The sequence below is a fragment of the Ranitomeya imitator genome, chromosome 1 (assembly GCF_032444005.1).
Source record: "Ranitomeya imitator isolate aRanImi1 chromosome 1, aRanImi1.pri, whole genome shotgun sequence".
In the NCBI taxonomy this organism is placed as follows: domain Eukaryota; kingdom Metazoa; phylum Chordata; class Amphibia; order Anura; family Dendrobatidae; genus Ranitomeya; species Ranitomeya imitator.
Genome location: NC_091282.1, coordinates 800041501 through 800068675, shown reverse-complemented (window position 1 = coordinate 800068675; position 27175 = coordinate 800041501). Strand labels below are relative to the sequence as shown.

The window sequence follows — 27175 nt, the reverse complement described above, 5'->3', positions numbered from 1 at the left end:
CCCACCCCCCAGGGCAGGGAAGGTGATATAAGGCCCAGCTGCTCCTCCACTTCCCTCAGTCCTGGGATGGAAGAGCCACAATGGGCAACAAGGTGACTCGCGGAGACTTTGAGTGGGTGTACACGGATCAGCCTCACACCGAGCGCAGGAAACAGATTCTCGGTACGTGGGGGATTTGTGTAATGGTGGGGGGCTCCAGACATCGGGGGCCATACAACCACTTTGTCTTGCTCCGTGTTTTCAGATTCTGATTTAGGGTCTGTGCACACTGAGTGTTTTTGCAGAGTTTTCAGAGAGTTTTGAGGAGTTTTAGGCTATGTGCACACGCTGCGGATTGGTGTGCGGATTTTTCCGCACTGTTTCTGCAAAATCCGCAGGAAACCGCACTGCAGATTACCCGCGGATTTACCGTGGTTTTTGTGTGGATTTCACCTGCGGTTTTACACCTGCGGATTCCTATTATGGAGCAGGTGTAAACCGCTGCGGAATCTGCACAAAGAATGAACATGCTGCAGAAAAAAACCGCAACATTTCTGCGCATTTTTTCTCCGCAGCATGTGCACTGCGAATTTTGTTTTCCATAGGTTTACATGGTACTGTAAACGCATGGAAAACCGCTGCAGATCCGCAGCAAAATCTGCAAAGCGTGCACATAGCCTTTGGGAATAATTTGAAAATTTTAAGCATTTTGAAAAAATGGATTTTTTGTTTTTTACTTTTTTTGAGCATCTGTGTTTTTTCTACCCTGCAGCATGTAATTTCTCAGTTTTTTTTTTTTATCTATTCGATGCAAGAAAAACCCATGTAATCTGCACAGCATTTTTCTTTCTAGCACTCTGCATTTTTCATGCTGAAAAGTCTGCGCACTTAGACTATGTGCACACGCTGCGGATTACTCAGCAGATTTTTCCGGACTGATTTTGGTAAATCCGCAGGTAATCCCCACTGCGGATTTCCTGCGAAATTACCACAGTTTTTTATGTGGATTTCACCTGCTGTTTGACACCTGCGGATTCCTATTATGGAGCAGGTGTAAACCGCTGCAGAATCTGCACAAATAATTGACATGCTGCAGAATAAACAATGCTAAGTTTCCGTTTGGTTTTTCCGCAGCATGTGCACTGTGGATTTTGTTTTCCATAGGTTTACATGGTACTGTACAACGCATGGAAAACAGCTGCAGATCAGCGTCAAAACCACTGTGGATCCGCAGCAAAATCCACAACGTGTGCACATAGCCTTTCCCTAAGACTATATTCATATTATTTCTTCATGAGAAACGCAGCAATGGCCAGTAAACCACTGTAGAAATTGTCTACATTTTTAATGCTGTTTTGATGCATTATTTGCTAATCCCTTTTGATCACCTTGGGGTAGAAACACTGAAAAATTAACTTCCTGTTTTGTTTTTTTCAATATTGTTATAAAAAATGTAAAATACCTTTCATTTTCCTGTTGCTGTAACATGCTGCATTTTTTGTGCACTGACAAATGTGCACAAGTCCCTAAAGCAAAATGAGATCTCTAAATTTGCATTTCTTATCTTTTGTTTGTTACTTTTGTTTGTTACTTTTGTTTGTTACTTTTGTTTGTTACTTTTGTTTGTTACTTTTGTTTGTTACTTTTGTTTGTTACTTTTGTTTGTTACTTTTGTTTGTTACTTTTGTTTGTTACTTTTGTTTGTTACTTTTACTTTTTTTTTTGCGCTTGAGCCTTTTTTTCTTCTCAGCATGTCAGTTCTTTCTGCAGTGTTTCTCCACTGACACCAAAAACGCACACTAAACTTATTTTTTCTTTTGCCTCTGTTTTCTGGTTATAGCCTGTGTTTTTCATGCAGAAAAAAAAACCTGATGAGAAAAACTGTGTGAACATCCCCTTAAAGGGAACCTGTCACCCCGTTTTTTGAGATTGAGCTATAAATACTGTTAAATAGGGCCTGCGCTGTGTGTTCCTATAGTGTATGTAGTGTACCCCGATTCCCCACCTATGCTGAGAAATAACTTACCAAAGTCGCCGTTTTCGCCTGTCAATCAGGCTGGTCAGGTCGGGAGGGCGTGGTGACATCGCTGGTTCTTCCTCAGCTTTACGTTGGTGGCGTAGTGGCGTAGTGGTGAACAAGCAGCGCGCGATCTGCGCTGCAATCCCTTGCATCGGTGGGGGCGGCCATCTTCCTGGGGCCGCGCGTGCGCAGATCGAGTGCTCTGCTGCACGGGGCTTCAGGAAAATGGCCGCGGGATGCCGCGCGTGCGCATTAGAGATCGCGGCGGCCATTTTCCCAAAGCCGAGATGCAAACTCGGCTTTGGGAAAATGGCCGCCGCGATCTCTAATGCGCACGCGCGGCATCCCGCGGCCATTTTCCTGAAGCCCCGTGCAGCAGAGCACTCGATCTGCGCACGCGCGGCCCCAGGAAGATGGCCGCCCCCACCGATGCAAGGGATTGCAGCGCAGATCGCGCGCTGCTTGTTCACCACTACGCCACTACGCCACCAACGTAAAGCTGAGGAAGAACCAGCGATGTCACCACGCCCTCCCGACCTGACCAGCCTGATTGACAGGCGAAAACGGCGACTTTGGTAAGTTATTTCTCAGCATAGGTGGGGAATCGGGGTACACTACATACACTATAGGAACACACAGCGCAGGCCCTATTTAACAGTATTTATAGCTCAATCTCAAAAAACGGGGTGACAGGTTCCCTTTAATCTTCTTGAGTAGTCATCTTCTCGGAGTGGCTGATCTGTGCCCCGATGATCCCTCCCGCCCTCCCCATTAGAGGGGTTCATAGATCTGAAGCGTTGCTATCACACAGAGATCATTTTGCACTTTTTAATATTTTGCATATCCGTGTCTCTTTTTCAAGATCTCTACTTGCTTTCAATCAATGACATAATTTTTGTTATTTGGGTTCTGAAGGTGAAACCCATCATCCGGACCGAACACTTACCAGAGCAGAGGGGTCGTTAGTTTTCTCTGGTGTCCAATCCGTTACGTGCACTGATAAATTGGAACACACCTGGACAGGAGAGAAAGTGATAGATTTGTTCTGCTGGGGAAGTGTCAGTACTGGATGCAATTGTAGCAATCCCTCAGCTGTAGTAAGTGTTAGGTCTGATATGTGCTCAGAGCAGTTGTCGCCTCCCTTCCCCCACTCTTTTTAGCTTACCATAGAATGTGCATTATTCAGCACGGTGATTGCTAAGGATACGCCATGTTTTGCTCTTTTTCTCACTTCTGTGGAGAGGAACGGCCTATTGTAATTGGTGTTTGCAAAATTTCCCCCTTTCCCCAGTGGTTTGAGTTAACAACTAACCCCTGTGGTTATATTAAGATGCCCGGTGGTCTGGGGGTTAATATCGAACACTCCTACTGGATTATTATTTATTTATATAGCACCATTAATTCCATGGTGCTGTACATGAGAAGGGGTTAAGTACAGGGTTATAGATATCGTTTATAGTAAACAAATTTACAATGACAGACTGGTACAGAGGGAAGAGGACCCTGTCCTTGCGGGCTTACATTCTATGGGATAATCAGTTAGAGACAGGAGGTCGGTGTGCGGCAGCTCTGGTGGTTGGTGTGGCGGCAGCTCTGGTGGTTGGTGTGGCGGCAGCTCTGGTGGTTGGTGTGGCGGCAGCTCTGGTGGTTGGTGAGGCGGCAGCTCTGGTGGTTGGTGAGGCGGCAGCTCTGGTGGTTGGTGAGGCGGCAGCTCTGGTGGTTGGTGAGGCGGCAGCTCTGGTGGTTGGTGAGGCGGCAGCTCTGGTGGTGGTGAGGCGGCAGCTCTGGTGGTGGTGGTGAGGTGGCAGAAACTGGTTTAGTGGCATTGTCTGTACTGATTCAGGGCAGCAACAGTAATATTAATCCTTGTATGTGTTCTAGAGACGGGAGATGTTTTGTTTGGGGGTCCGTGTGCTGAGCCCCCAGCTATCACTAAAAATAGTAGAAGTGTTGAGTCAATCGCTGCTCCTTGGAGAGGCGTAACATGGCGGGGGTTCAGCTCTTGCTCCCTACAGTATGTTTCCCCTATCCATAGTGGTTAGGAAACCAGTAATCATAAAGTAACCCCCTATCTGTAGCATTCGGACCCCCAGAAATCAACAAGTTATTCCCTTATGGATTCAACAAGTACCTTGGCTTTTGGGAATTATTCTTTAAAGGGAATCTGTCAGCAGGTTTGTGTTATACCATCGGAGAGCAGCATGGTGTAGGGGCAGAGACCCTGATTCCAGCCATGTGTCACTTACTTGGTTGTGGTGTTGTGCCAATAAAATCAGTGAAATCAACAGGAGATTATTACTACAGGACTAGGTGTCCTGTGCCTCGTAGTCCAGCCACACCCCCACCACAGATATAATGTACACAGAAAGTGGGCAATCAGTGGTGTGGGTGTGGTTGGCATTTGAGCTCTGCAGCAGAGAAAACTGTGATTCTATCAAAATGACAGCAAACAGCCCAGTAAGTGATACAACGCTGGAATCAGTTTCTGCCCCTACTTTATGCTGCACACAGTTTGCATAGGAAAAAACAGCCGAAAAATTTCCTTTAAATTTGAAAAAATCCAATTTTACTAAGACTTTTTACCACTTGTGTTTCACGGTCTCCGCAATGTGAGTCTCATTCTGATTACATCCACTTTCATTATGTTCTGATGTAGCATTGCAGTCCTGAGACCTTCAACCCAGCCTTAAAGGAAATCTTCCAGAAGGTTTTTCCCACGGAGTCGGATAGAAGCCTGATGTAGGGGCTGAGACCCTGATTTCACTGTTAAGTCACTTGCTGGGCTGATGGGTGCAGTTTTGATAGAATCCCTGTTTTTTTTTGTTTGTTTTTTTGCTGTAGATGTAGCAGAGCTCAGAATGTGAAGGTGTATAATCCCGCCCACACCACTGTATGGCTGCTTCCTGTGTACACTGTCCATTGTTAGCAAGCAGCCAATCGGTGTTGGGCATGGGGTTACATAGGTTAACTGGACTACCTGGCATAGGACGCCTAGTCCTGCAGTGATAATCTCCTGCTGATAAAACACTGATTTGTATTGAACTTACAGCCATCCGCTGAGCAAGTGGTGTCTTTGGAGTCGGCCTCTCGTCAAATACCGGCCTTGACGCATGATTCACAGGTATCGTGCGCCTATCCTGGTAATTAGAATATCAACATCCCTTTAGGTCTAGTCGTGACAGTTTGGCAGTTTTTGGTTTATTTTTACCTAAAGTTATTTTCATTCTGCAGTTTAATTATTTGATTAATTTTATCTGTCATTTTATTTTGGAAATTATTTCGATTTTTTTTTTTCTTTCCTTTCTTGTAGCCAAATATCCAGAAATCAAGTCTCTTATGGGACCGGACCATCATCTAAAATGGGTGGTATTGGCAATGGTGGCCTCTCAACTCCTGGTCTGTCTTCTAGTCAGAGACTTGTCCTGGAAGTGGGTTTTCTTCTGGGCGTATGCATTTGGCGGGTGCGTGAATCACTCATTGACGTTGGCCATCCATGACATCTCCCACAACGTGGCCTTCGGTAACCGGCAGGCAAAGTGGAACCGGTGGTTTGCAGTTGTTGCCAACTTACCAATTGGCATGCCGTACTCTGCGTCCTTTAAAAAATATCACATCGATCACCACCGCTATCTGGGAGGAGACCACCTGGATGTTGATATACCCACTGACTTGGAAGGATGGTTCTTCTGCACCCCGGTCCGGAAGCTCTTGTGGCTGGTCCTACAGCCGCTCTTCTACGTGCTACGGCCACTGTATGTGAACCCCAAGCCCGTCAGCAAGATGGAGGTCTGCAACGCCCTGGTCCAGTTCTCTGCTGACTTCTTACTGTACAAAGCGTTGGGCCTGAAGCCTGTGGTCTACCTGCTGGCCGGCTCCGTCTTCTGCCTGGGCTTTCACCCCATCTCCGGACACTTTATTGCAGAACATTACATGTTTATGAAAGGACACGAGACTTATTCCTACTACGGGTGTCTGAATTTAATCACCTTTAACGTCGGCTACCACACGGAGCACCACGACTTTCCTAGCATTCCTGGAAGCCGGCTGCCCCTGGTAGGTGCTCAAAATTAACACCTGTGTCCTCCAACTCCAAAACTGAAGCCCTGAGTGATCCACAAAAGTGAAGGATCTTGAGTTTGTCCCATATGTGTAAGAGAAAAGTTATCCAAACCAGCTGACCCCCTGATGTGTATAGGGATGTGCCCACTACCTGGGAGTCAGACATGTTGGATTTTAGTATGCCCAGTCCTCACTTATCGCTTCCCCTTCCCTTATGTATATGGAGTTGTGCTAATTCTTCCTACAGAGAGATGATGAGGGTAAAAGGATTGGGCATGCTGCATTGTAATAGGCCTGATACTCTGTTCTCACTGTTGATGATGCCTATCCTTAGCCACTGCTTTGTGCATATGGTTGACAGTTTTGACCGGTAAAGAAGGGTCGGACATTGTTACATTCAACATGATCCTTTGTTCTTGCTTAGTGTCTGGTCATTATTACTCTTTTCTATCAAGAACATATTCATCCTTAGCCGTAGGGAGTGTGCATGTGCATGGGGGGCTGTTTCCCAGCTAAATAAGTGCATGGGTGGCCCTCTGGCTTCCTTGGCACTCATAAATTGCACAATTTGCTCTTTAAAGCTTGCCATAGACCAATCATGGCCATCATTACACACATGCATGCTTGGTATGGCCTCAGTAGGGAGAGATTATTATTATTATTATTCTACATTTATATAGAGCCATTTATTCCATGGCACTTTACATGTGAAAAGGGCAGATATAGACAAGCACAATAAACATAAGCAATACAAAGCACACACAGGTACATAAGGAGAGAGGACCCTGCCCGCGAGGGCTCACAGTCTGCAGGGGATGGTGATGAAACACTACGAGAGGGTAGGGCAGGTTGTGCGGCGGTTCAGTAAGTTCAGGATCACTGCAGGCTGTAGGTTTGTCAGAAGAGGTGGGTCTTCAGGTTCTTTTTGAAGATTTCTATGGTAGGCGAGAGTCTGATGTGTTGGGGTAGAGAGTTCCAGAGAATGGGGGAAGCACGGGAGAAGTCTTGGATGCGGTTGTGGGAAGAAGAGATGAGTGGAGTAGAGAAGGAGATCTTGTGAGGATCGGAGGTTGCGTGTAGGTAAGTACCGGGAGACCATGTCACAGATGTATGGAGGAGACAGGTTGTGGATGGCTTTGTATGTCAGTGTGAGGGTTTTGAACTGGAGTCTCTGGGCGATAGGAAGCCAGTGAAGGGCCTGGCAGAAAGGAGAGGCTGGGGAATAGCGGGGAGACAGGTAGATTAGTCGGGCAGCAGAGTGTAGGATGGACTGGAGGGGTGCCAGAGTGCTAGAGGGGAGTCCAGAGAGTAGGAGGTTGCAGTAGTTGAGGCGGGAGATAAGGGCATGCACTAGCGTTTTTGTGGTTTCATGGTCAAGGAATGCACGGATCCGGTTACCAGAAAACACTGCTGGCAGCTTACCTGCCTTGCTGACCGAAGATTGGGTATGTTGATATTCAGTATGTCCGCTCCAATAGTTAGGACACCCCCACACACATCAGATGATGCCCAGCATCCCAGATCCCAACATATCCTACCCAGTGGACCTTGGACATTAGGTGTTCGGTGGTCACCCTGAAATCAGCAGGCTGAGCAGACATGCATCTAGTGTATGGCCGCCCAATATCACCCAGTCATACAGATCTCTGTGGTATATACTGTCCAGCATTCCCCCTTATTTTTGCAGTCTGCTGTACAAGGGCTGAACTCTGTCTGTGTCCCGCAGGTCCGGCAGATCGCTCCCGAGTATTATGACAGTCTCCCTCAGCACCAGTCTTGGGTCCGGGTTCTCTGGGATTTCATCTTCCATGAAGAAATTGGACCTTATTCAAGGATAAAAAGAGAATGCGAGCTCGCCAACGCCGGCTAGCACTCCTCTCCGATCACTGGCAGAACGTTTTATGTGCAGCCTTTCTGGCTGACGGGTGACACTGTGCAGACGCTGCGTGCAATGAAGAATATCTGCGCTTTTCTCCTGATCCGTGCCTTAGGTCAGGAGATGCCGTGGATCCTACATGGAGATCCCTTATTAACATCTTACTAGGATATATGGACCTGAGGTTGTACTTGTATTCATGGCCATTCAGTGCATTTTTTTGTTTTGTTAGTGGGATCTTCGGCATTTTTGAGCACCAAAGTTGGCATCACCCCCCTAATTATTAGAAAGCTTGTGCCTTTTACAAAAAGAAACTACCCCTTTAGCACATTGGAGGTGCGTGTCCTCATGCACCACCACCACCAATGCCAAAGATTTAAGCCATGTATTCATGTGTTATTACACCAACTCTCCGAAACGTTGCATTAATTTGTTAGTTGAGTGTTTTGTAAAGGTTTCTGCATATGTCGTCTTAGATCTTGCTTTTCTGGTGAGGCTCTACTTGTGGTGTTGGCTGTATTGCTTTGTCTCGACATGCTGCTTGTGCACCTGCAAGTTCAGAGCTCCGCTCAGTGGGAATTCCCACCTGGTTCTTCTCTTCTAAAGATATGATTGCTTTTTGGGGGTAATTTTTTTTTCACAAGTTGTGCAGAAGCTTTGCTTTCACAGCATTATTATTTCCCTGAATTATAGCTGCAGAGTTAGTTTACTCCGAGTCCATCAGTGAGCTCCTCCTGACAGTTTAACCTTTATCTGTCCTTTTCCGGGCTACTGTTTGCTTTTTTATGACCACGTCAATATTCAGTTCAACTTTAATGTGGTCTGTGGTCATAAATCAGCACAAAGCAGTTCAGAAAAAGACAAGATTAGGTCACCACAAAGATTTATTCTTCTTTCTAGAGGTCAAAAACCGGTTTTTCAAGTGAAATCTGCTTCAGTGAATGCTGCTTTGTTTTTGTTTTGTTTTTAATTTTGAAGTTTTTTTGTTTTCCTGGGAAATTTTGTTTGTTTCTCTTCAACGTTCTGTTATCCTTTTTTTTCTCCATATTTTGAGTCCATTTTTGGTCCTTTTTGTAAATCCATTAAAGATCTGAATAAAACATCAGCATTTTTCTTTTATGTGGTCGTCTTTTCAGCCTTTCTATTGACATGCTTTCATAGCTTCTTGGTTTCCCTGCTCAGAGCGAAGGGTCTTAATAAAAGGTCCGTAATATGTTTGTAGGTCCAGGGTACTTGTGTTTCTGCTTTTATTTTCAAGACCTCCTTAACACAGCTTACAGACCTGCAAGTTCAAAGCTCAGTGGGATATGGACACCTTCAGGGGCATTTCTTTTTACATAAATGCACTTATTTGGACTAAAATTACGATTGTGCCACTAGTTTTTTAATGAATTTGTTAGTATGGTGCAATGCCTCACTTGGCCAGAAGGGGGTATGATTAACTGACCAGTTCCTGTAAGGATCAGTCCCTTTAAGAGCTTGTGTAAAATGGGCAAACTCCTTTAGAATGCCTCTAAACAGAGGCTGCCACCTTACCAGATTCCCTCGCCTCCCAAAAAAAAATCAGCAAAATTCATCGGTCTGGACAATAAACAATTTATTACCAATATGAATACAGCTACTGGTGCACTGATGTACCATCGTAATATTGTGATGAGGTGGAAGGTTTTTTTTTTTTTTTCTTTTTGTCACCATACGATTTTTTTTTTTTTTGTGTCTGGTTCCTTCGTGATATTTGCAATAAAATCGGTTGGCAAGAAAGGGTCCTAACACTGCAGACTACCGGATAAATTACTCTGAGGTCATCCTAAGAAAGCAAATAGCTCACATTTCTCTTATTTAATTTTTTTCTGTAACTACTACTAAATGAAAAATACGTTTAAATAAGCAAATATATCATACAAAAAAAGGAAGGAAAAAAAAAAAAAAGGCTGACGAATCTCGGTGTGCAAAGTCAGATGAAGTGTAAAAATAAAATCCCCGAATGTCAAATGTTTGAATAAATTTTTTTTTCTTTCATGGTAAGACTTAAAGCAAAATCCAAGGCTGCAAGCTTCAAAGTGTGTCTGCTACGGGGATAGGAACAGGTGCAGGTGCAGTCCCCTTAATTCAGTGACCATCTGAACACGCAAATCATCAGCCCTGCTTGGACTCCACAGTACATTCCCGGACCGGACTGCTCCTTCCATGATTATGTGGTACTGATTCTGCTCAGCTCCTGCCTGATGGCTGAAAGAGAGGAGAAACGCAGGCTGATTAGTGATCTGTGTCCTCCCTGCTGGTCTTGACTCCAGCAATGCAATAATCATGTCACTCCAGGTTCTGTTAACACTAAGAGGAGATTTTTAATGGCTTTAAGCATTTTTTTGTTATGTTTTTTTTTTTGGTAATTTGTTTAAAAATTGGGTGTAGCCTAAAACGTATATATATAAAAAAAAAAATTAAAAATGGCAAATTATTGAAAATCTAGGCCACCCATGTATAATTATCAATAATAATCATCTTTTATTTATATATGTAGCGCCAATATGTTCCGCAGCGCTTTACAGTTTAACAGTTTCAAACACAACAGTCATAAGTAACAACGTTAACAATACAATTATTAAAGCGAAATAAGACGACCCTGCTCGTGAGAGCTTACAATCTACAATGAGGAAGGGGAGATACAAAGTACAGGTGTGTATTTACAATGATGAATTTACAATGATGGTCCAGCCATCTTCAGAGGGTGGGTGATAGATGGAGATAGTGAATGGGCTACACACGCGCCCTTACACATAAAATGACTTTTATTAGGGAACGTAATAGGCCACTCTGAACAAATATGTTTTGAAGATGCGCCTAAAGCTATGCAAATTGTGAATGCTCCTAATTTCTTGGGGTAGAGCATTCCAGAGGATTGGCGCAGCACGAGAGAAGTCTCGGAGTTGGGAGTGGGAGGTACAGATTAGTGCAGAGGTTAGTCGAAAGTCATTTGCAGAGCGCAGCGGTTGGTTAGGCCGATAGACAAAGATAAGGGAGGAGATGTAAGGGGGTGCCGCACTGTGGAGAGCTTTGTGGGTGAGAACAAGTACCGTATTTTTCGGACTATAAGACATATATATATACATATATATGCAGCAGAGCCGGGTGAATCCTCTTGTTATCGGTGGGCGCGGCCATCTTCCTGAGGCCGCGCGTGTGCAGATGAAGCGCTCTGCTCCAGGGGCTTCAGGAAAATGGCCGCGGGAGGCCGCGCGTGCGCAGATGGAGATCGCGGCGGCCATTTTCCTGAAGCCCCGGGAAGCAGAGCGCTCCATCTGCGCACGCGCGGCCTCCGGAAAATGGCCGCCACCACCGATAACAAGAAACAAGAGGATTCACCCGGCTCTGCTGCATACCGGGCCTGCTGCATCACCATACCGGGGAAAGGGACCCCGCTTACTGCGCCTCCTCTGCCGCCACACCCCCGCAACCGCACCTCTGCCACCGGACCTCTGCCACCTAGGTAAGCCTGCATTGCGACTATTAGACGCACCCCCCATTTTCCCCCCTTTTTTTGGGGGGGAAAAGTGCGTCTTTTAGTCCGAAAAATACGGTACTTTGAATTGGATCCTATAATGAATGGGCAGCCAATGTAAGGACTGGGGAAGAGGGGCTGCATCTGAATACCGATTAGTCAGGTAGATGTCCCTGGCTGCTGCAATAAGAATAGACTGGAGAGGGGAAAGTCAAGTAAGGGGGAGGCCAGTTAATAAAGCGTTGCAGTAATCCAGGCGGGAGTGGATCAAGGCAACAGTGAGGGTTTTTGTTGTTTCCATGGAGAGAAAAGGGCGGATTCTAGCAATGTTCTTTAGGTGTAAGCGGCAAGAGCGGGCAAGAGATTGTATATGGGATGTGAAGGAGAGATAGGAGTCAAACATAACACCCAGACAGCATGCCTGCTGTCGGGGTCTTATTGTGCCACCCACGGAGAGGGAAATGTCAGGGTTAGAGGGATAGTAGACAGTGGGAGCAGAAGAAGTTCAATTTTGGAGACGTTGAGTTTCAGAGAGAGCGGACATGATGTTGGAGACTGCTGACAGACAGTCACTGGCGTTCTGTAGTACAGCAGGAGTAAGGTCCGAGGATGACTTGTATAGTTGTCTGTCATTGGCATAAAGCTGGTACTGAAAGCCAAATCTGCTGATGGTCTGTCCAACTGGGGCCGTGTAGAGTGAGAAGAGTTGTAGGCCAAGGCCTGAGCCCTGAGGTACCCCAACAGTGAGAGAAAGAGGGGACGAAGTGGAGCCAACAAACGATACTGAAGGAGTGGCCAGAAAGCTAGGAAAAGAACCAGGAGAGAGCGGTGTCCTTAATGCCTAGTGACTGAAGCTTGGATAGTAGGAGATGGTGGTCAACAGTGTCGAAAGGTTGAGAAGAATGAGCAGATAGTGGTCAACGTTACACTTTTCTGTCAGAAGGTCATTGGTCACTTTGATGAGTGCAGGTTCTGTCGAATGTAGGGGGTGCAAGCCGGACTGTGAAGGGTCTAAGAGGGAGTGAGTGGAGAGGTAACTGGTAAGGTGGGAGTAGACTAGGCGCTCCAAGAGTTTAGAGATGAAGGGGAGATTGGAGACCGGTCTGTAGGTGTTTGTGCGGGATGGATCGAGAGATGGTTTCTTTAGTAATGGAGTAATGATAGTGTTTGAAGGAGGAGGGGAAAATGCCAGAGGAGAGGGAGAGATTAAAGATTGTAGTTAGGTGAGTTGTGACGACTGGAGAGAGCAACTGGAGGAGGTGTGAGGGAATGGGGTCAATAGTGCATGTAGTCAGATGAGAAGAAGAGAGGAGCCTGGAGACTTCTTCTTCTGTGATGGGATCAAATGTGGAGAGTGAGCCAGGGGAAATGCAGGGAGGGATGGGAGTCACTGCATTTGGTGGCTGTGAGCAGATTTTCTGACTGATATCTATTTTCTCTATAAAGTGGGAGGCCAGGTCATCAGCACAAATGTCTGTGATAGGGGCTTGTGCTTTTCGCCTTAGGAGGGAGCGAAAGGTGTTAAAAAGTTTCTTGGGGTTATTGGATAGTAAGAAAATCAGGGTGGTGAAGTAGATCAGTTTGGCGAGGTAAAGGGCAGAATTATAGGTTCTTAACATAAATTTGAAGTGGTTGAAGTTTTCTGGTGTGCGAGTTTTCCTCTATAAGCATTCAGCACTTCTAGAGCATCGCTGGAGAAGCCGAGTTTGCGATGTGAGCCAGGTCTGTTTTACTCTGTGTTTGGAGGTTCTGAGGGTGAGAGGAGCTACTTGGTCAAGGAGGCTTGTAAGAGTGTCATTGTAGTGATGTACAGCCAGATCAGGACAGGAAAAAGAGGAGATTGGGGACAGTGATGAGTGTAAGGAGTCTGGAAGTGTTTGAGAGTTAATGGCATGTAGATTTCTGAATGTGTGGTTAGGTAGGAGTGTGCTGGGGTGGGTGAGGAATTGTGAGTGTGAAGGAGAGAATATTGTGGTCAGAGAGGGGAAGCGGTGAGTTATCTAGGTAGGAGATTGAGCAGAGCCGGGAGAAGACCAGGTCAAGGGTGTTACCGTCTTTGTGTGTTTCAGAGTTTGAGAGCTGTGAGAGGCCGAGAGAAGTGGTTAGTGATGTGGAAGTGGGGATGTTGAAGTCTCCCAGGATAAGGGGTTGGGAGTTCTGAGGACATGAAGTGCGGCAGCCAGGCAGATAAATGGTCCAGGAAGTGGGTGGGGAGCCTGGGGGCCGGTATATGACTGCTACTCTGAGGGAGATGGAACGAAAGAGCCTGATGGTGTGGACCTCAAAAGAAGGGAATGAGTGATGGAACTGGGGGATGACCTGGAAGGTGCATTGTGGGGACAGGAGTATGCCGACTCCACCACCATGTCTGTTTGTAGGTCTCAGGGAATGGGAGAATTGTAGGTCACCATGGGAAATGGCAGCAGGGGAGACTGTCAGAATCCTGAATCCAGGTTTCAGTGAGGGCCAACAGATTCAGAGAGTTGTTCAGAAAGTAATTGTGCAGAAAAGGAAGCTTGTACATACAGACCGTGGATTCCAAAGGGCACATTACATTGGTGGTGACAACTGATGATGAGCGATCGTGCTGGGATAAGATGTTATCATGCTCAGATGCTGTGGGTCTGCGGCTTGCTTGGATACTATGTGCGAGTCCTGCGGCTGCATGTCTTGTGGCCGTTTGACAGACAATGTACTGTGTCTAAGGCCTCTTTCACACGTCCAGATAATTCCAGTACCGGAGAAATCTGTACTGGAGTTGTCCGTGTGCTCACGTGGCACACGTGCGGCAGCCGTGTGCCGCCTGTGTGCTGTCTGACGACCACACGGACCGTGCAGGAGACAGCGCTACAGTAAGCGCTGTCCCCCCTGCGTGTGGTGATGAAGGCGGCATTCATTCCTTCTCCCCAGCAGCGTTCGCTGGAGAGAAGAATGAAAAATCAAGGTTTTTTTTTTTTTGTGTTAAAAATAAAGTTTGTGGTTCCCCTCCCATCCCCTGTGCGCCCACCCGCTAGCCGAGAAATACTCACCCAGCTCCTGCGATGTATGCTCTCAGCGCCGGCAGCTGGTCATGTGTGAGCGGTCACATGGTACCGCTCATTAAAGTGATGAATATGTGGGAACCACAAACCCTATTTTTAACACACAAAAAAAACCTTGATTTTTCATTCCTTCTCTTCAGCGAACGCTGCTGGGGAGAAGGAATGAATGCCGCCTTCAGCACCATACGCAGGGGGAACAGCGCTTAATGTAGCGCCGCTGTCTCTCCTGTGGGCGGTACGTGCACACGGAGGAGAGTGCACACTGTTCTCCGTGTGCGGGACGTATTGCGGTCATGTCACCGTGTTTTGCACACGGACGCACGGTCCGTGAAAACACGGAGACGTGCATAGACCCATTCATTTGAATGGGTCTTCGTGTGTCAGTGTCTCCGGTACTGTCAGTACACGTTTCGGAGACACTGACGTGTGAAAGAGGCCTAACAGCCTCGAAACCTGCAGCCGCAGACACTCAAACAAATTATACGAGCAAGCTGCAGACACTTTGCACCTGAGCATAACACCTTATCCCAGCACATTCGTTCATCACTATTAAGGATCTGATTTGTTCGGCCGATCACTATCTAATGGGAAGACTTGATATGAATATTTATATATATATATATATATATATATATAATTGTCTAAGGGGTACTTCCGTCTGTCTGTCTGCAACTTCCGTAACGGAAATCCCGTGTCGCTAATTGGTCTCGCCAGCTGCCTGTCATGGCTGCCGCAACCAATCAGCGACGACCACAGTCCGATTAGTCCCTCCATACTCCCCTGCAGTCAGTGCCCGGCGCCCGCTCCATACTCCCCTCCAGTCACCGCTCACACAGGGTTAATGCCAGCGGTAACGGACCGCGTTATGCCGCGGGTAACGCACTCTAACGCTGCTATTAACCCTGTATGACCAACTTTTTACTATTGATACTGCATATGCAGCATCAATAGTAAAAAGATCTAATGTTACAAATAATAATAATTAAAAAAAAAAAGGTTATTCTCACCCTCCGACGTCACCTGCTGTCCTCGGCAGTGCAAGTGGCAGGTTCCAGTGTCAAGGATGCTATGTGAGAAGGACCTGCCGTGACATCACAGTCATGTGACCATGACGTCATCACAGGTCCTGCACTCATACCAACCCTGGGACCGGAAGCTGTCGCGTGCACCACACACTGGCGCCAGGACTTCAAGGGGCCTTCGGAAGGTGAGTATATGTATGTTTCTTATTTTAAGACTTTTTTTAACCACGCATACAGTTTCCACATTGCTATATACTACGTGGGCTGTTACATACTGCGTGGGCTCTGTTATATACTACATCTCTGTGCAATATACTATGTAGCTAGGCAATATACAATGTGACTGGAATATACAACGTGACTGTCCAATATACTACATGGCTGTGCAATATACTATGTGCCTATGTTATATACTACGTGGCTCTGCTATATACTACATCGCTGACCAATACACTACGTGCCTGTGCAATATACTTCGTGGCTCTGCTATATACTTCGTGGCTCTGCTATATACTTCGTGGCTCTGCTATATACTTCGTGGCTGACCAATATACTACATACCTGTACAAAACACTACGTGGCTATGTTATATACTACGTAGCTCTGCTATACACTACGTGGCTGTGTTATATACTACGTAGCTCTGTTATATACTACGTCACTGCGCAATATAGTACGTAGCCTGTGCTATATATTACCTACATATTCTAGAATACCCGATACGTTAGAATCGGGCCACCATCTAGTTCGTAATAATTGGGGGGCCCTGAAGGAGATTTTACCTTGAGACCCAAATTCTTCAAGGAACCAAAAGTTCATATACAAACATCACTACTTTTATGTTCCATCTTGATAGCATAATAACAAATTGCCGATTGCCAGATCCTGAAAATTATGACTGAGCAGCGTCTGATAGACCCCACTGATTCATGTAAGGAACAAGAAGGGCCTCTATACCAGTCAATAAATAAGTATATAAAAGTGGCAAAGCCTTTGCGTCCATCCTTTCACTGGAGAAAAATAGTGCTGCACTTGGAAGAGTTGTAGGACAATTTAGTAAAATTCCCTTTATAATGCTAAAACATTTGGCTGCTGTTCACTGCAGGCTGTAAGTGAAGTTGACAGTTTGACTGCTGGTGACATCTAGTGGTCAACATGAATATTGCAAGGTTTCAACCAATGCTGTGATAAGAGAAATAGACTAGTAAGGATGAACTTACCATCGATAATCTCTTCTTTGACCTTGTGTAACTCTCTAACAACTTCCTCTAATATTTCCTTTAAAAAAAACACAAACATGTTAACAAATTACTTTAAAGTGCACCTTATAGAAGAAAAGTCATAAATATTTTCCTGGAGTAATCAATTTCCACTGAAAAATAAAAACCTATATAAAAATCTTTACATGTGATCTTTTATGATCTAAAATCCTGGAGTTCAGTCACCCCCTTCAGTTTGGCACAATTGTACTTTAACTCTTGTGGGGTTCTTTAGACTAGATACCATTGTAACAAACCATAGCTGCAAAAAGTACTAGACCAGCACAGCTTGTCAGTCTCTGCAGGAAATCAAGAATGTTTTAATTTGCTGAAAGCAAGCAGAGAGTGCAAATGGTGAGAAACTGAAGACATAAGGTGACAGAGGATGGCCACTGCTTGTACTCACTTGCTTCATTCGGTCAAAATCTAAGGCGTCCGTCGATACGTCATTGCTGCTATTTACAGGCTTCATCCTGTAAGAGTTAAAAATGATAATTATCGGATGTACTACATGTCTAATCAGTCTTCTATTTAGTACTTGTACTAGTGGTCCAGACAAAATATCAAGTACCCTGAGGGACAGGATTAGAAATTGCAGGGGTGCATTCTTCCAGAAACTGTGCCACCCCATGTTCATCGGTTGTCTTATATTACCGTTCAGCAACATGGAAGTGAATGCTGCGGAGTTGCAATACCAGATACAGCCTGTGGTCTGGCATGGTGCTATTCTTGAACAAGAGCGTTCCTGTTTTTCAAATCCATGACACCCCACTTATAGCTCCACAATTCCCCAATGTTTTCTGGCCAGAATGATGAATAGCTCGCAGCAGAGGGAAGAAAAAAACCCATTCCCACAGGACACAATGGATTGCATCCGGTATTGGGATCCCCTATGACTTATTTCCACTGTGCAGACAGAGACGTAGAGGCTGGAGGTACATCATCTGGGAGCAAAGGCCCTAAATAGAAGAGCATTTGCAATAGCGTCTGTGGCACCCCTAGGGGTATTTGCCACAAAAATAGTTACTGACACTAAACACAAATATTAAGATAGCAAAACTGCACTACCACCTCCGGCCAGAAGGGGGAGCTCCAGAGACTCCCCTTGATCCATTCTGGTCTGAGAGAAGAACTGGCAGTTGGGCAGTTGGGCTAAGGAGCTGAAAGTGAGAGGTCATACAGTTGAATATCTAACAGCCCTGTGACTGTTACCAGGCCTAAATCACCGGCCTGAGGAGAAGAGGGATAGAGAAAAAGGACATTGTGAGAACCGGGTAGCATTAATCACTACCCAGAACAGGCGCAAAGACGGATACCGGATCCGTGGCTGTATTCATTATATATAATACAGCAACCGGAAAAACGTGAGGTGATATCAGCTTCACTAGGGCCGGACGCAGCAACAGACAGAGTTCAGCGGTACTCCCAGAGGGGGTAAGCCGATAAAAGGACTCGGGTTGCCCGTCGAACCAGGACCCGGAGGGGACAGATTGGGCCGGCAGCCAGTTCACATACAGCAGCAGGGCCACACAGAAATTGCGCACAATAAGAGGCGAAGACCCCGGCAGGGTCAAAGTAACTCAGAGTTCCCATACAGACTCCGGTGACAGGACTGGTTGTAAATCCCTTTATGTTAAAGTAAACTGGTTAAACGTTTCAGTGCCTCAGTCTTTCATTTGGACAATAGCCATCTATCCAGGATCGGGATCGTCACCGCTGGGAGAACCTGCTGCTGATCAAGTAAGTGCCTGTCCCCTCACGATACCCCTTACACTGTGCATTGCCTGAGGCCACAGCACCGGGTCAAGCCACCCGTGACATCCCCCTCAAGAGACAGACTCCATTGGTCCGGTGCTGGGTATCCCGGTCTCCTGGGCGTCATAATTGGCGTCACGAACAGGATAGAGCCAGCCCATATACCGGGTATTGTGTGCCGTGATTGGAGCCCAAAACTTTGAAAACTTGGATGAAAAATCGTGAAAATTGACTTTATTAAAGAAAATTCCATTTCCCATTAAAAACTATTGAAAGTGACTTTTCCCCATTGGTTATAATGGAGTAAAGATGGCCGCCATCCCCTGAGGTAATCACCTCATAACCGTTAGGCGCGAGACTGTTAATTGAGCTACGCCATTACCTGAGCCCCAGTCTAACTGAAAAACTTCAGAATCCGCCATTACAGAGCGCGCGGCGGGCGGGAGCAGCAGGGGGCGTGTCATTGTGGGCGGCACCAAGCTGAGCGCTCTGACGTCAGAGCAAGGGGAAAACCAATCCTGCTGCACAGCGGAACGAATCTACACTATCCCGACGGAAGCGGAGGACCGGAAGGATCCGGATTAACTAAGGGGGCACAGTATGTCGCAGCACGGAGATGCCGCAGCACCCGGCGGCGCTAATGCAGCTGAAAGACAGAGTGTCGATAGAGCGTCTGGTAGCGCAGCGGTGCAAGGAGTGGCGCCCATCATGCCGGTGCTGATGCCATATACCCCAGGTGGCCCGTGGCTTCCAATGTATGAAGGTGAGCCTAATACCCTTGACGATTTCAGAGAAAAGATGCTGGCCCATTTTGACATGTTCCCTGTGGGTGAAGTTCAGCGTGTTAGTCTCCTGATGATGCAGTTAAGTGGCCATGCTAAGCGAGAAGTCACAGCATGGGCAGCTGATCTAAAAGGCACTGTTGAACGCATATTTGCTGGATTAAAAGCTACATTTGAAACCACTGCCAGCAGCAAAGCTAAAATACGATTCTTTAATTGCAAACAAAAAGTTAATGAGGGCGTGAGAGACTTTGCCTTAAACCTGCAGGAAGCCCTTAAATCACTTACACTGGCTGAACCCATTTTTAACACCGGAGCGGATAAACTGCTAAGAGATCAATTTATGGAGGGACTCTACACCCCTTCTCACCGGGGGCATGTGAGCATGCTTGTTTTTAAGAACCCCGAATTGACATTTGCTCAATTAAAGGAGAGCGCTATACGTCTCCAGCTGGCAGAGGCACCTCGGGATCAGGATCCTGCGCAACCTATGGCAGAGGCACCTCAACAACAGGGAGTGCCAGTGACATCAGCTATGTCCGGGGCCATTGCTAAGCCCCTGGGGCCCAGTACTAATGAGGCTCTTCAACAAAAGCTTGACTCTTTAACTGATGTTGTTGCTTCAATGGCTAAAGCCATGCAGGAGATGAGAGGACCCAAGATGGAGTTGTCAAACCGTAGAGAAGGTGTTCCATGGATGAGACCCTGGAGATACCCGACATGGAGAGGACGACCCCGCGACCGCTACCAACCGGATGGACAGCCCATTTGCCGCCGTTGCCAGCAGCCAGGCCACTTTGCACGAGATTGTGATTTAAACGGGAATCCCCTGGGAATGCGGGCCGCTTCGCAGGAAGGAACTTTCAAGGCCCAACACCCTGGCACGACAGGTACATCGGAGGACGACCCATTATCCCTATCGTGCTGGACGGAATGCCCCTCAACGCTTTGCTGGACACCGGTTCCCAGATTTCATCTATACCGTATATCCTTTATAAGAGGTACTGGGCTGATACAGATATTGATAAAGGGCCCTCTGATGTTGAACTAGATATATGGGCCAGTAATGGTAAGTTGGTGCCGAAACTAGGATTCAGGGAGATGACCATAAAGATTGGTAAAGTAGAATTGAAGAAACAGGGTATAATTGTTGTTGATGTTGACCGGCGGAACTGTGAACCAACTGTATTGATAGGAATGAATGTGTTAGAGAACTGCTTTTCCGAAGTCATTTCTGTCTTACAGCAAATTGCTGAAACTGCCCAATCCTGCCAGCAGAGAGTTCTCCGGAGGGAAATAAAAGTATTGATGTTAAGGCAACAGGTAGAAGTTGCAGGTGGAGAAATCGGCAGTGTGAGGGTAAGTGATTCAACGTCTATTGTAATCCCACCAAAAACAGAAATGCTGGTATGGTGTAGAGCAGCCATTGGTACTAAGGGACGAGATTATCAAGCCTTAATAGAACCAGTGTACACCGACAGCAGGCCCACTATACTCACAGCACGAGGGATAGTCGAGGTACACCGGGGACGAGTGCCGATACGACTTTTGAACTGTGGAGAGGAAGAGGTCACTTTGCCAAGGTATGCTACAATGGCAAAGCTATATACTGTTGACAACAATGCCATCACAACCATTGAGCCCTTAGAACCAACCTGTCAGGTGGAAGGCAATGGCTCAGATGGAGAAATGGAGGATTGGTGCCAACAGCTACACGTGGGCATAAATTCAACACCTACCCATCAAAAACAAGGGGTGTATAGGCTAGTGACGGAATATGAACAAGTCTTCAGTAAACACCCATTGGACTTCGGACGGATAGAAGGGGTAGAACACACAATCCCCACAGGTGACCATCCCCCAATAAAAGAAAGATATAGACCCATACCGCCCGCTCACTATCAATGTGCAAAAGATATGCTGAGGGAAATGAAACAGGCCGGGGTAATAAGAGACAGCTGTAGCCCCTGGGCGGCCCCCTCTAGTGCTTGTCAAAAAAAAGGACGGAACCATGAGAATGTGCGTAGACTACCGGCGGATTAATAACATCACCCATAAAGACGCCTACCCCTTGCCTAGGATAGAAGAGTCCTTGACTGCTTTGAAATCTGCTAATTATTTTTCCATTTTAGACTTAACAAGCGGGTATTGGCAAGTCCCTGTGGCTGAGAGAGATAAGGAAAAGACGGCATTCACCACACCAATGGGTCTATGTGAATTTAATCGCATGCCATTCGGACTCTGCAACGCATCCGGTACCTTCCAGCGGCTGATGGAATGCTGCCTCGGACACAAGAACTTCGAGACCGTCCTCCTGTACCTAGATGATGTGATCGTCTACTCAAAGACTTACGAACAACACTTAATAGACCTGGCAGAAGTGTTCGAAGCCTTATCCAGGTATGGCATGAAAATCAAGCCATCCAAATGTCACCTTCTCAAGCCAAAGGTACAGTACCTGGGACACATCGTGAGTTCGGAGGGAGTAGCACCGGATCCCAAGAAAATAAGCGCCATAAGGGATTGGCCAAGACCTACCAACGCAAAAGAAGTGAGGCAATTCCTGGGATTGGTGGGTTACTATCGCAGATTTATAAAAGGATTTACCAAATTGGCAGCACCCTTGCAAGACGCCTTGGTAGGGCAGACGAAGAAGCCTTCAAACCAAAACCCTCCTTTTCAGTGGAACGATGAAAGGGAAGACTCCTTTGAACAACTAAAGAAGGCACTAACCGGAGAAGAGGTTCTGGCATACCCAGATTACCATCAACCTTTCATCCTCTACACCGATGCCAGTAATGTGGGACTAGGAGCGGTGCTGTCACAAAAGCAAGAAGGTCGGGAGAAAGTCATCGCCTTTGCAAGTAGAAAGCTCCGGCCTACTGAAAGAAATCCAGAAAATTATAGCTCCTTCAAATTGGAACTACTGGCAGTAGTTTGGGCTGTGACTGAACGTTTCAAACACTATCTGGCTGCTGCAGAATTTATTGTCTATACTGACAACAATCCGTTGACCCACCTGGACACAGCCAAATTAGGTGCGTTAGAACAGCGATGGATAGCCCGGTTATCTAATTACAACTTCAAGATCAAGTATCGAGCAGGTCGCAAGAATGGAAATGCCGATGCCCTATCCCGGATGCCACACTTGAGAGATGTAGAAGAAGAAACAGGGGAGCTTGAAGAAATTGAACTACCAGCCTTCCATCATCCCAAGGCAAAACATCATCAGTCAAGTACCTATCAGAAACAACAAGAAGTGAATTTTAATCCGTTAGCACACCATAGATGGGCTGACACCCAAGACAGCAATCCGGCTGTGAAGTTGGTGAAGGAACTGTTAACTGAGCAAAGTGCATATCCCTATGAGGATGCCCCAGAAGAGACGCATCAACTCTGGAAACAGAGAGGCAAAATGTTCCTGTATCAAGGGAAGCTCTGTAGAAGGTACACCAATCCGAAAACACATGAATTGGTTTGGCAGATTATCGTGCCTAAACAAGATGTCAAGATGGTCCTCGAAGCTTACCATAATGGTGCTGGTCACTTCGGTTGGAAAAAGTTAGAAGTACTTCTAAGAGAAAGATTTTATTGGGTCGGGATGAGAAAATCAATCGAACAGTGGTGCAGAAATTGTGGCCCGTGCAACCTCAGAAGAAACGATCAAAAGAACCAAAGAGCACCACTGCAGCCCATAATCACCAAACAACCACTTGAACTTGTAGCCATGGACCACGTGAAGTTGACACCAAGCCGGTCCGGCTATGTCTATGCCTTGACCATCGTGGACCATTATTCACGCTTCTTGGTAGTAGTACCCGTAAAAGATCTGACAGCAAAAACAGCAGCCAAAGCGTTCCAAACGTACTTTTGTAGACCCCATGGATATCCGGAACAGGTTCTCACCGACCAAGGTACAGCCTTTGAATCAGAGATCTTCAGAGAATTCTGTAATATGTATGGTTGCAAAAAGATCCGGACGACGGCCTATCATCCACAAACAAACGGCTTATGCGAGAAGATGAACCATATTGTAATAGACCTACTAAAGACTTTACCTGAGACAGAAAGGAATCAATGGCCAGAGAAATTGCCTGACTTGGTGGATCTGTATAATCATGTCCCGGTGAGCTCCACCAACTGCACCCCAGCTTACCTTATGCGTGCAAGACCCGGCCAATTACCAATTGATCTAGAAATGGGAATTCTGAAACCAGACGCAGAAGTTCAAGACTCCAATTGGGATATCATACGGCAAAAGCAGTATCGCCAAGTGCAAGAGAGTGTGGAAAGAAGCCTTCAGCAAACTAGAGAAAGACAAGAGCGAACTTTCAACCAGAATGCTCTAGCGACCCCATTAAGACCGGGTGACCAAGTGCTCAAGAGAAATCGTCGAACCAATAAACTAGACAATCAGTGGGAAGCCGTACCCTACACAGTTTTACCAACAAGAATGGATAATCCTAAAATGTGTCTCATTAGCAAAAACGGAGGCTTAACATCTGTACTAGTGTCAAGAGACAATCTTAAATTATGTCCGGAAGCATTGAAAGAGCCAGAAGTTGTCCAGCCAGAACCAGAAGTTATTCAACCCATGCAGGTCCAACCAGTAAAGGAAAAAGAAGAGGAAATGTATCACACCTGTATAGGAGACTTTCCCAAAACCCTACTAACATACCATGGTGGAGTAGTGGTTCCCATGGTGGCCTTTTACCCAACACCGAACCCAATACCAGAAGTCCCAAGACAGGAGGAGGCTGACCCCGTACTACAGGAGGTTCCAGGCCAGGAAGAACAGATTCCTGGTCAGAGTAATCCCATTCACGGTGGACTTGCCAACTCCATAGTCGTGGAATTATCTTTAGCAGGGCGGGCAGATACTACATCCGCAGTAGACAGTAGTACTCCACATGAAGAGATACCGCTATTACGTAGATCACAGCGTAGTACCCAGGGTCAATTACCGGCCAGGTATGCAGATTACCAACTATAAAGCTCATAATGTGAATTGTATATATGTTATGCCGTATATAGTTAAACAGAAAATGTAGTATAGTCATTGTTATCAGTCTGCAACGTTTAAGCCCAGTACCTACAGAGACTTGTCTGTATGAACTTCTTGCATATTCTTGAACTTGTTATCAGCCCGGAGGCACTAAATCAAAGCTCCGGAAAGACTGCTTTTTGAACTTTGCTTTTTGCTCTTTATGAACTTTCTTTAGACTTTCTATTGAGTACCTTCAAGGGTAGAACTGTATTAATGGACGCTATTTGAAGTGACTTTTTACAGAACTCTATTTTTGTTTCCTTGAGTGGTTTTTTGTAACTTTTCATTTTTAAGACTCTGTACATATTAATTGTTATTTCAAAATGTTATCGTCCCACAGTCCCGGAGTACTGTTCTTAACTAAGGGGGAATGTGGCACCCCTAGGGGTATTTGCCACAAAAATAGTTACTGACACTAAACACAAATATTAAGATAGCAAAACTGCACTACCACCTCCGGCCAGAAGGGGGAGCTCCAGAGACTCCCCTTAATCCATTCTGGTCTGAGAGAAGAAATGGCAGTTGGGCCAAGGAGCTGATAGTGAGAGGTCATACAGTTGAATCTCTAACAGCCCTGTGACTGTTACCAGGCCTAAATCACCGGCCTGAGGAGAAGAGGGATAGAGAAAAAGGACATTGTGAGAACCGGGTAGCATTAATCACTACCCAGAACAGGCGCAAAGACGGATACCGGATCCGTGGCTGTATTCATTATATATAATACAGCAACCGGAAAAACGTGAGGTGATATCAGCTTCACTAGGGCCGGACGCAGCAACAGATACAGAGTTCAGCGGTACTCCCAGAGGGGGTAAGCCGATAAAAGGACTCGGGTTGCCCGTCGAACCAGGACCCGGAGGGGACAGATTGGGCCGGCAGCCAGTTCACATACAGCAGCAGGGCCACACAGAAATTGCGCACAATAAGAGGCGAAGACCCCGGCAGGGTCAAAGTAACTCAGAGTTCCCATACAGACTCCGGTGACAGGACTGGTTGTAAATCCCTTTATGTTAAAGTAAACTGGTTAAACGTTTCAGTGCTTCAGTCTTTCATTTGGACAATAGCCATCTATCCAGGATCGGGATCGTCACCGCTGGGAGAACCTGCTGCTGATCAAGTAAGTGCCTGTCCCCTCACGATACCCCTTACACTGTGCATTGCCTGAGGCCACAGCACCGGGTCAAGCCACCCGTGACATCCCCCTCAACAGACAGACTCCATTGGTCCGGTGCTGGGTATCCCGGTCTCCTGGGCGTCATACGTCCCACGACCACATGATACAGAAGAGCACCTGTGATAGTCGCCTCAGACCACATAGTACAGAGGAGCACCTGTGATAGCGGCCCACGACAACATGGTACAGAGAAGCACCTGTGATAGTGGCCTCAGACCACATAGTACAGAGGAGCACCTGTGATAGTGGTCCACGACAACATGGTACAGAGGAGCAGCTGCAATGACTTCCCATGACCACATGGTACAGAGGAGCACCTACGATAGCGGCCCATGACCACATGGCACAGAGGAGCACCCGCAATAGCAGCACATGACCACATGGTACAGAGGAGCACCTGCAATGGCTTCCCACGACCAAATGGTACAGAGAAGCTCCTGTGATAGCGGCCCACGACCACATGGCACAGAGAAGCACCCGCGATAGCAGCCCATTACACATGGTACAGAGGAGCAGCTGTGATAGTGGCCCACGACCACATGCTACAGAGGAGCACCTGTGATAGCTGCCCATGACCACATGGTACAGAGGAGCACCTGCAATGGCATCCCACAACCACATGGTACAGAGGAGCACCTGCAATGGCTGCCCACGGCAGCGGGGTACAGAGGAGCAGCTGTGATGGTGGCCCATGACCACATGGTACAGAGGAGCACATGTGATAGCGGCCCATGACAACATGGTACAGAGGAGCACATGTGATAGCGGCCCCCAACCACATGGTATAGAGGAGCACCTGTGATAGCGGCTCCCAACCACATGGTACAGAGGAGCACCTGTCATAGCGGCGCCCAACCACATGGTACAGAGGAGCAACTGTGATAGCGGCCCACAACCACATGGTATAGAGGAACACCTGTGATAGCGGCCTCCGACCACACAGTACAGAGGAGCACCTGTGATAGCGGCCCACAACCACATGGTACAGAGGAGCACCTGTGATAGCGGCCCACAACCACATGGTACAGAGGAGCACCTGCAATGGTTTCCCGCAACCACATGGTACGGAGAAGCACTCGCGATAGGGGCCCATGACCACATGGTACGGAGGAGCACCCACGATAGTGGCCCATGACCACATGGTACAGAGGAGCACCTGCAATGGCTTCCCATTACCTCATGGTACAGAGGAGCACCCGCGATAGCGGCCAAGAATACATGGTACAGAGGAGCACCCGCGATAGCGGCCCATGAACACATGGTACAGAGGAGCACCCGCGATAGCAGCACATGACCACATGGTACAGAGGAGCACCTGTGATAGTGGCCCACGACAACATGGTACAGAGGAGCACTTGTGATAGCGGCCCACAACCACATAGTACAGAAGAGCACCTCCAATGGCTTCCCACGACCACATGATACAGAGGAGCACCTGCGCTAGCGGCCCATGAACACATGGCAGTAGCGCAGCTAACGGAGGGCAGAGGGTGCGGTGGCCCCGGGCCCGATGCTCAGAGGGGGGCCCCCCGGGAGCTACGCTACCAACTTTACAGTTACCTTCTGAGGCAGAGCAGGGAGAATCGGTCTCCCTGCTCTGCCGCTATGGGACCCCTGAGCAGGCAGGGGGGGGCCCGGTGCCAGAAGTGGGCCCCCCGCCTG

General features: G+C 47.0%; 2 protein-coding genes across 14 annotated transcripts in view; one reads left to right on the top strand and one right to left on the bottom strand.

Moving 5' to 3' along the window:
* The window catches only part of DEGS2 (delta 4-desaturase, sphingolipid 2), a 32185-nt gene extending 23133 nt beyond the window's left edge, over window positions 1–9052 (top strand). The window contains exons 1-3 of one of the 2 annotated variants that reach the window (XM_069738390.1): window positions 64–162; window positions 5310–6052; window positions 7785–9052. In XM_069738390.1, coding sequence (XP_069594491.1) covers window positions 81–162; window positions 5310–6052; window positions 7785–7928 — 969 coding nt within the window. In that variant the 5' untranslated portion in view covers window positions 64–80 and the 3' untranslated portion in view covers window positions 7929–9052. Of the gene's footprint in view, window positions 1–63; window positions 163–5309; window positions 6053–7784 lie in introns of those variants that run through there. The other variant, XM_069738398.1, reaches the window with a different exon arrangement.
* A 462-nt stretch (window positions 9053–9514) lies between these two features.
* EVL (Enah/Vasp-like) overlaps window positions 9515–27175 on the bottom strand; it is a 223175-nt gene continuing 205514 nt past the window's right edge. For all 12 annotated transcript variants that reach the window (XM_069738372.1, XM_069738343.1, XM_069738342.1 and 9 more), the window contains 3 exons: window positions 17162–17228; window positions 16717–16774; window positions 9515–10163 (listed from right to left, as the gene is read on the bottom strand). In XM_069738372.1, coding sequence (XP_069594473.1) covers window positions 10126–10163; window positions 16717–16774; window positions 17162–17228 — 163 coding nt within the window. In that variant the 3' untranslated portion in view covers window positions 9515–10125. The remainder of the gene's footprint in view (window positions 10164–16716; window positions 16775–17161; window positions 17229–27175) is intronic.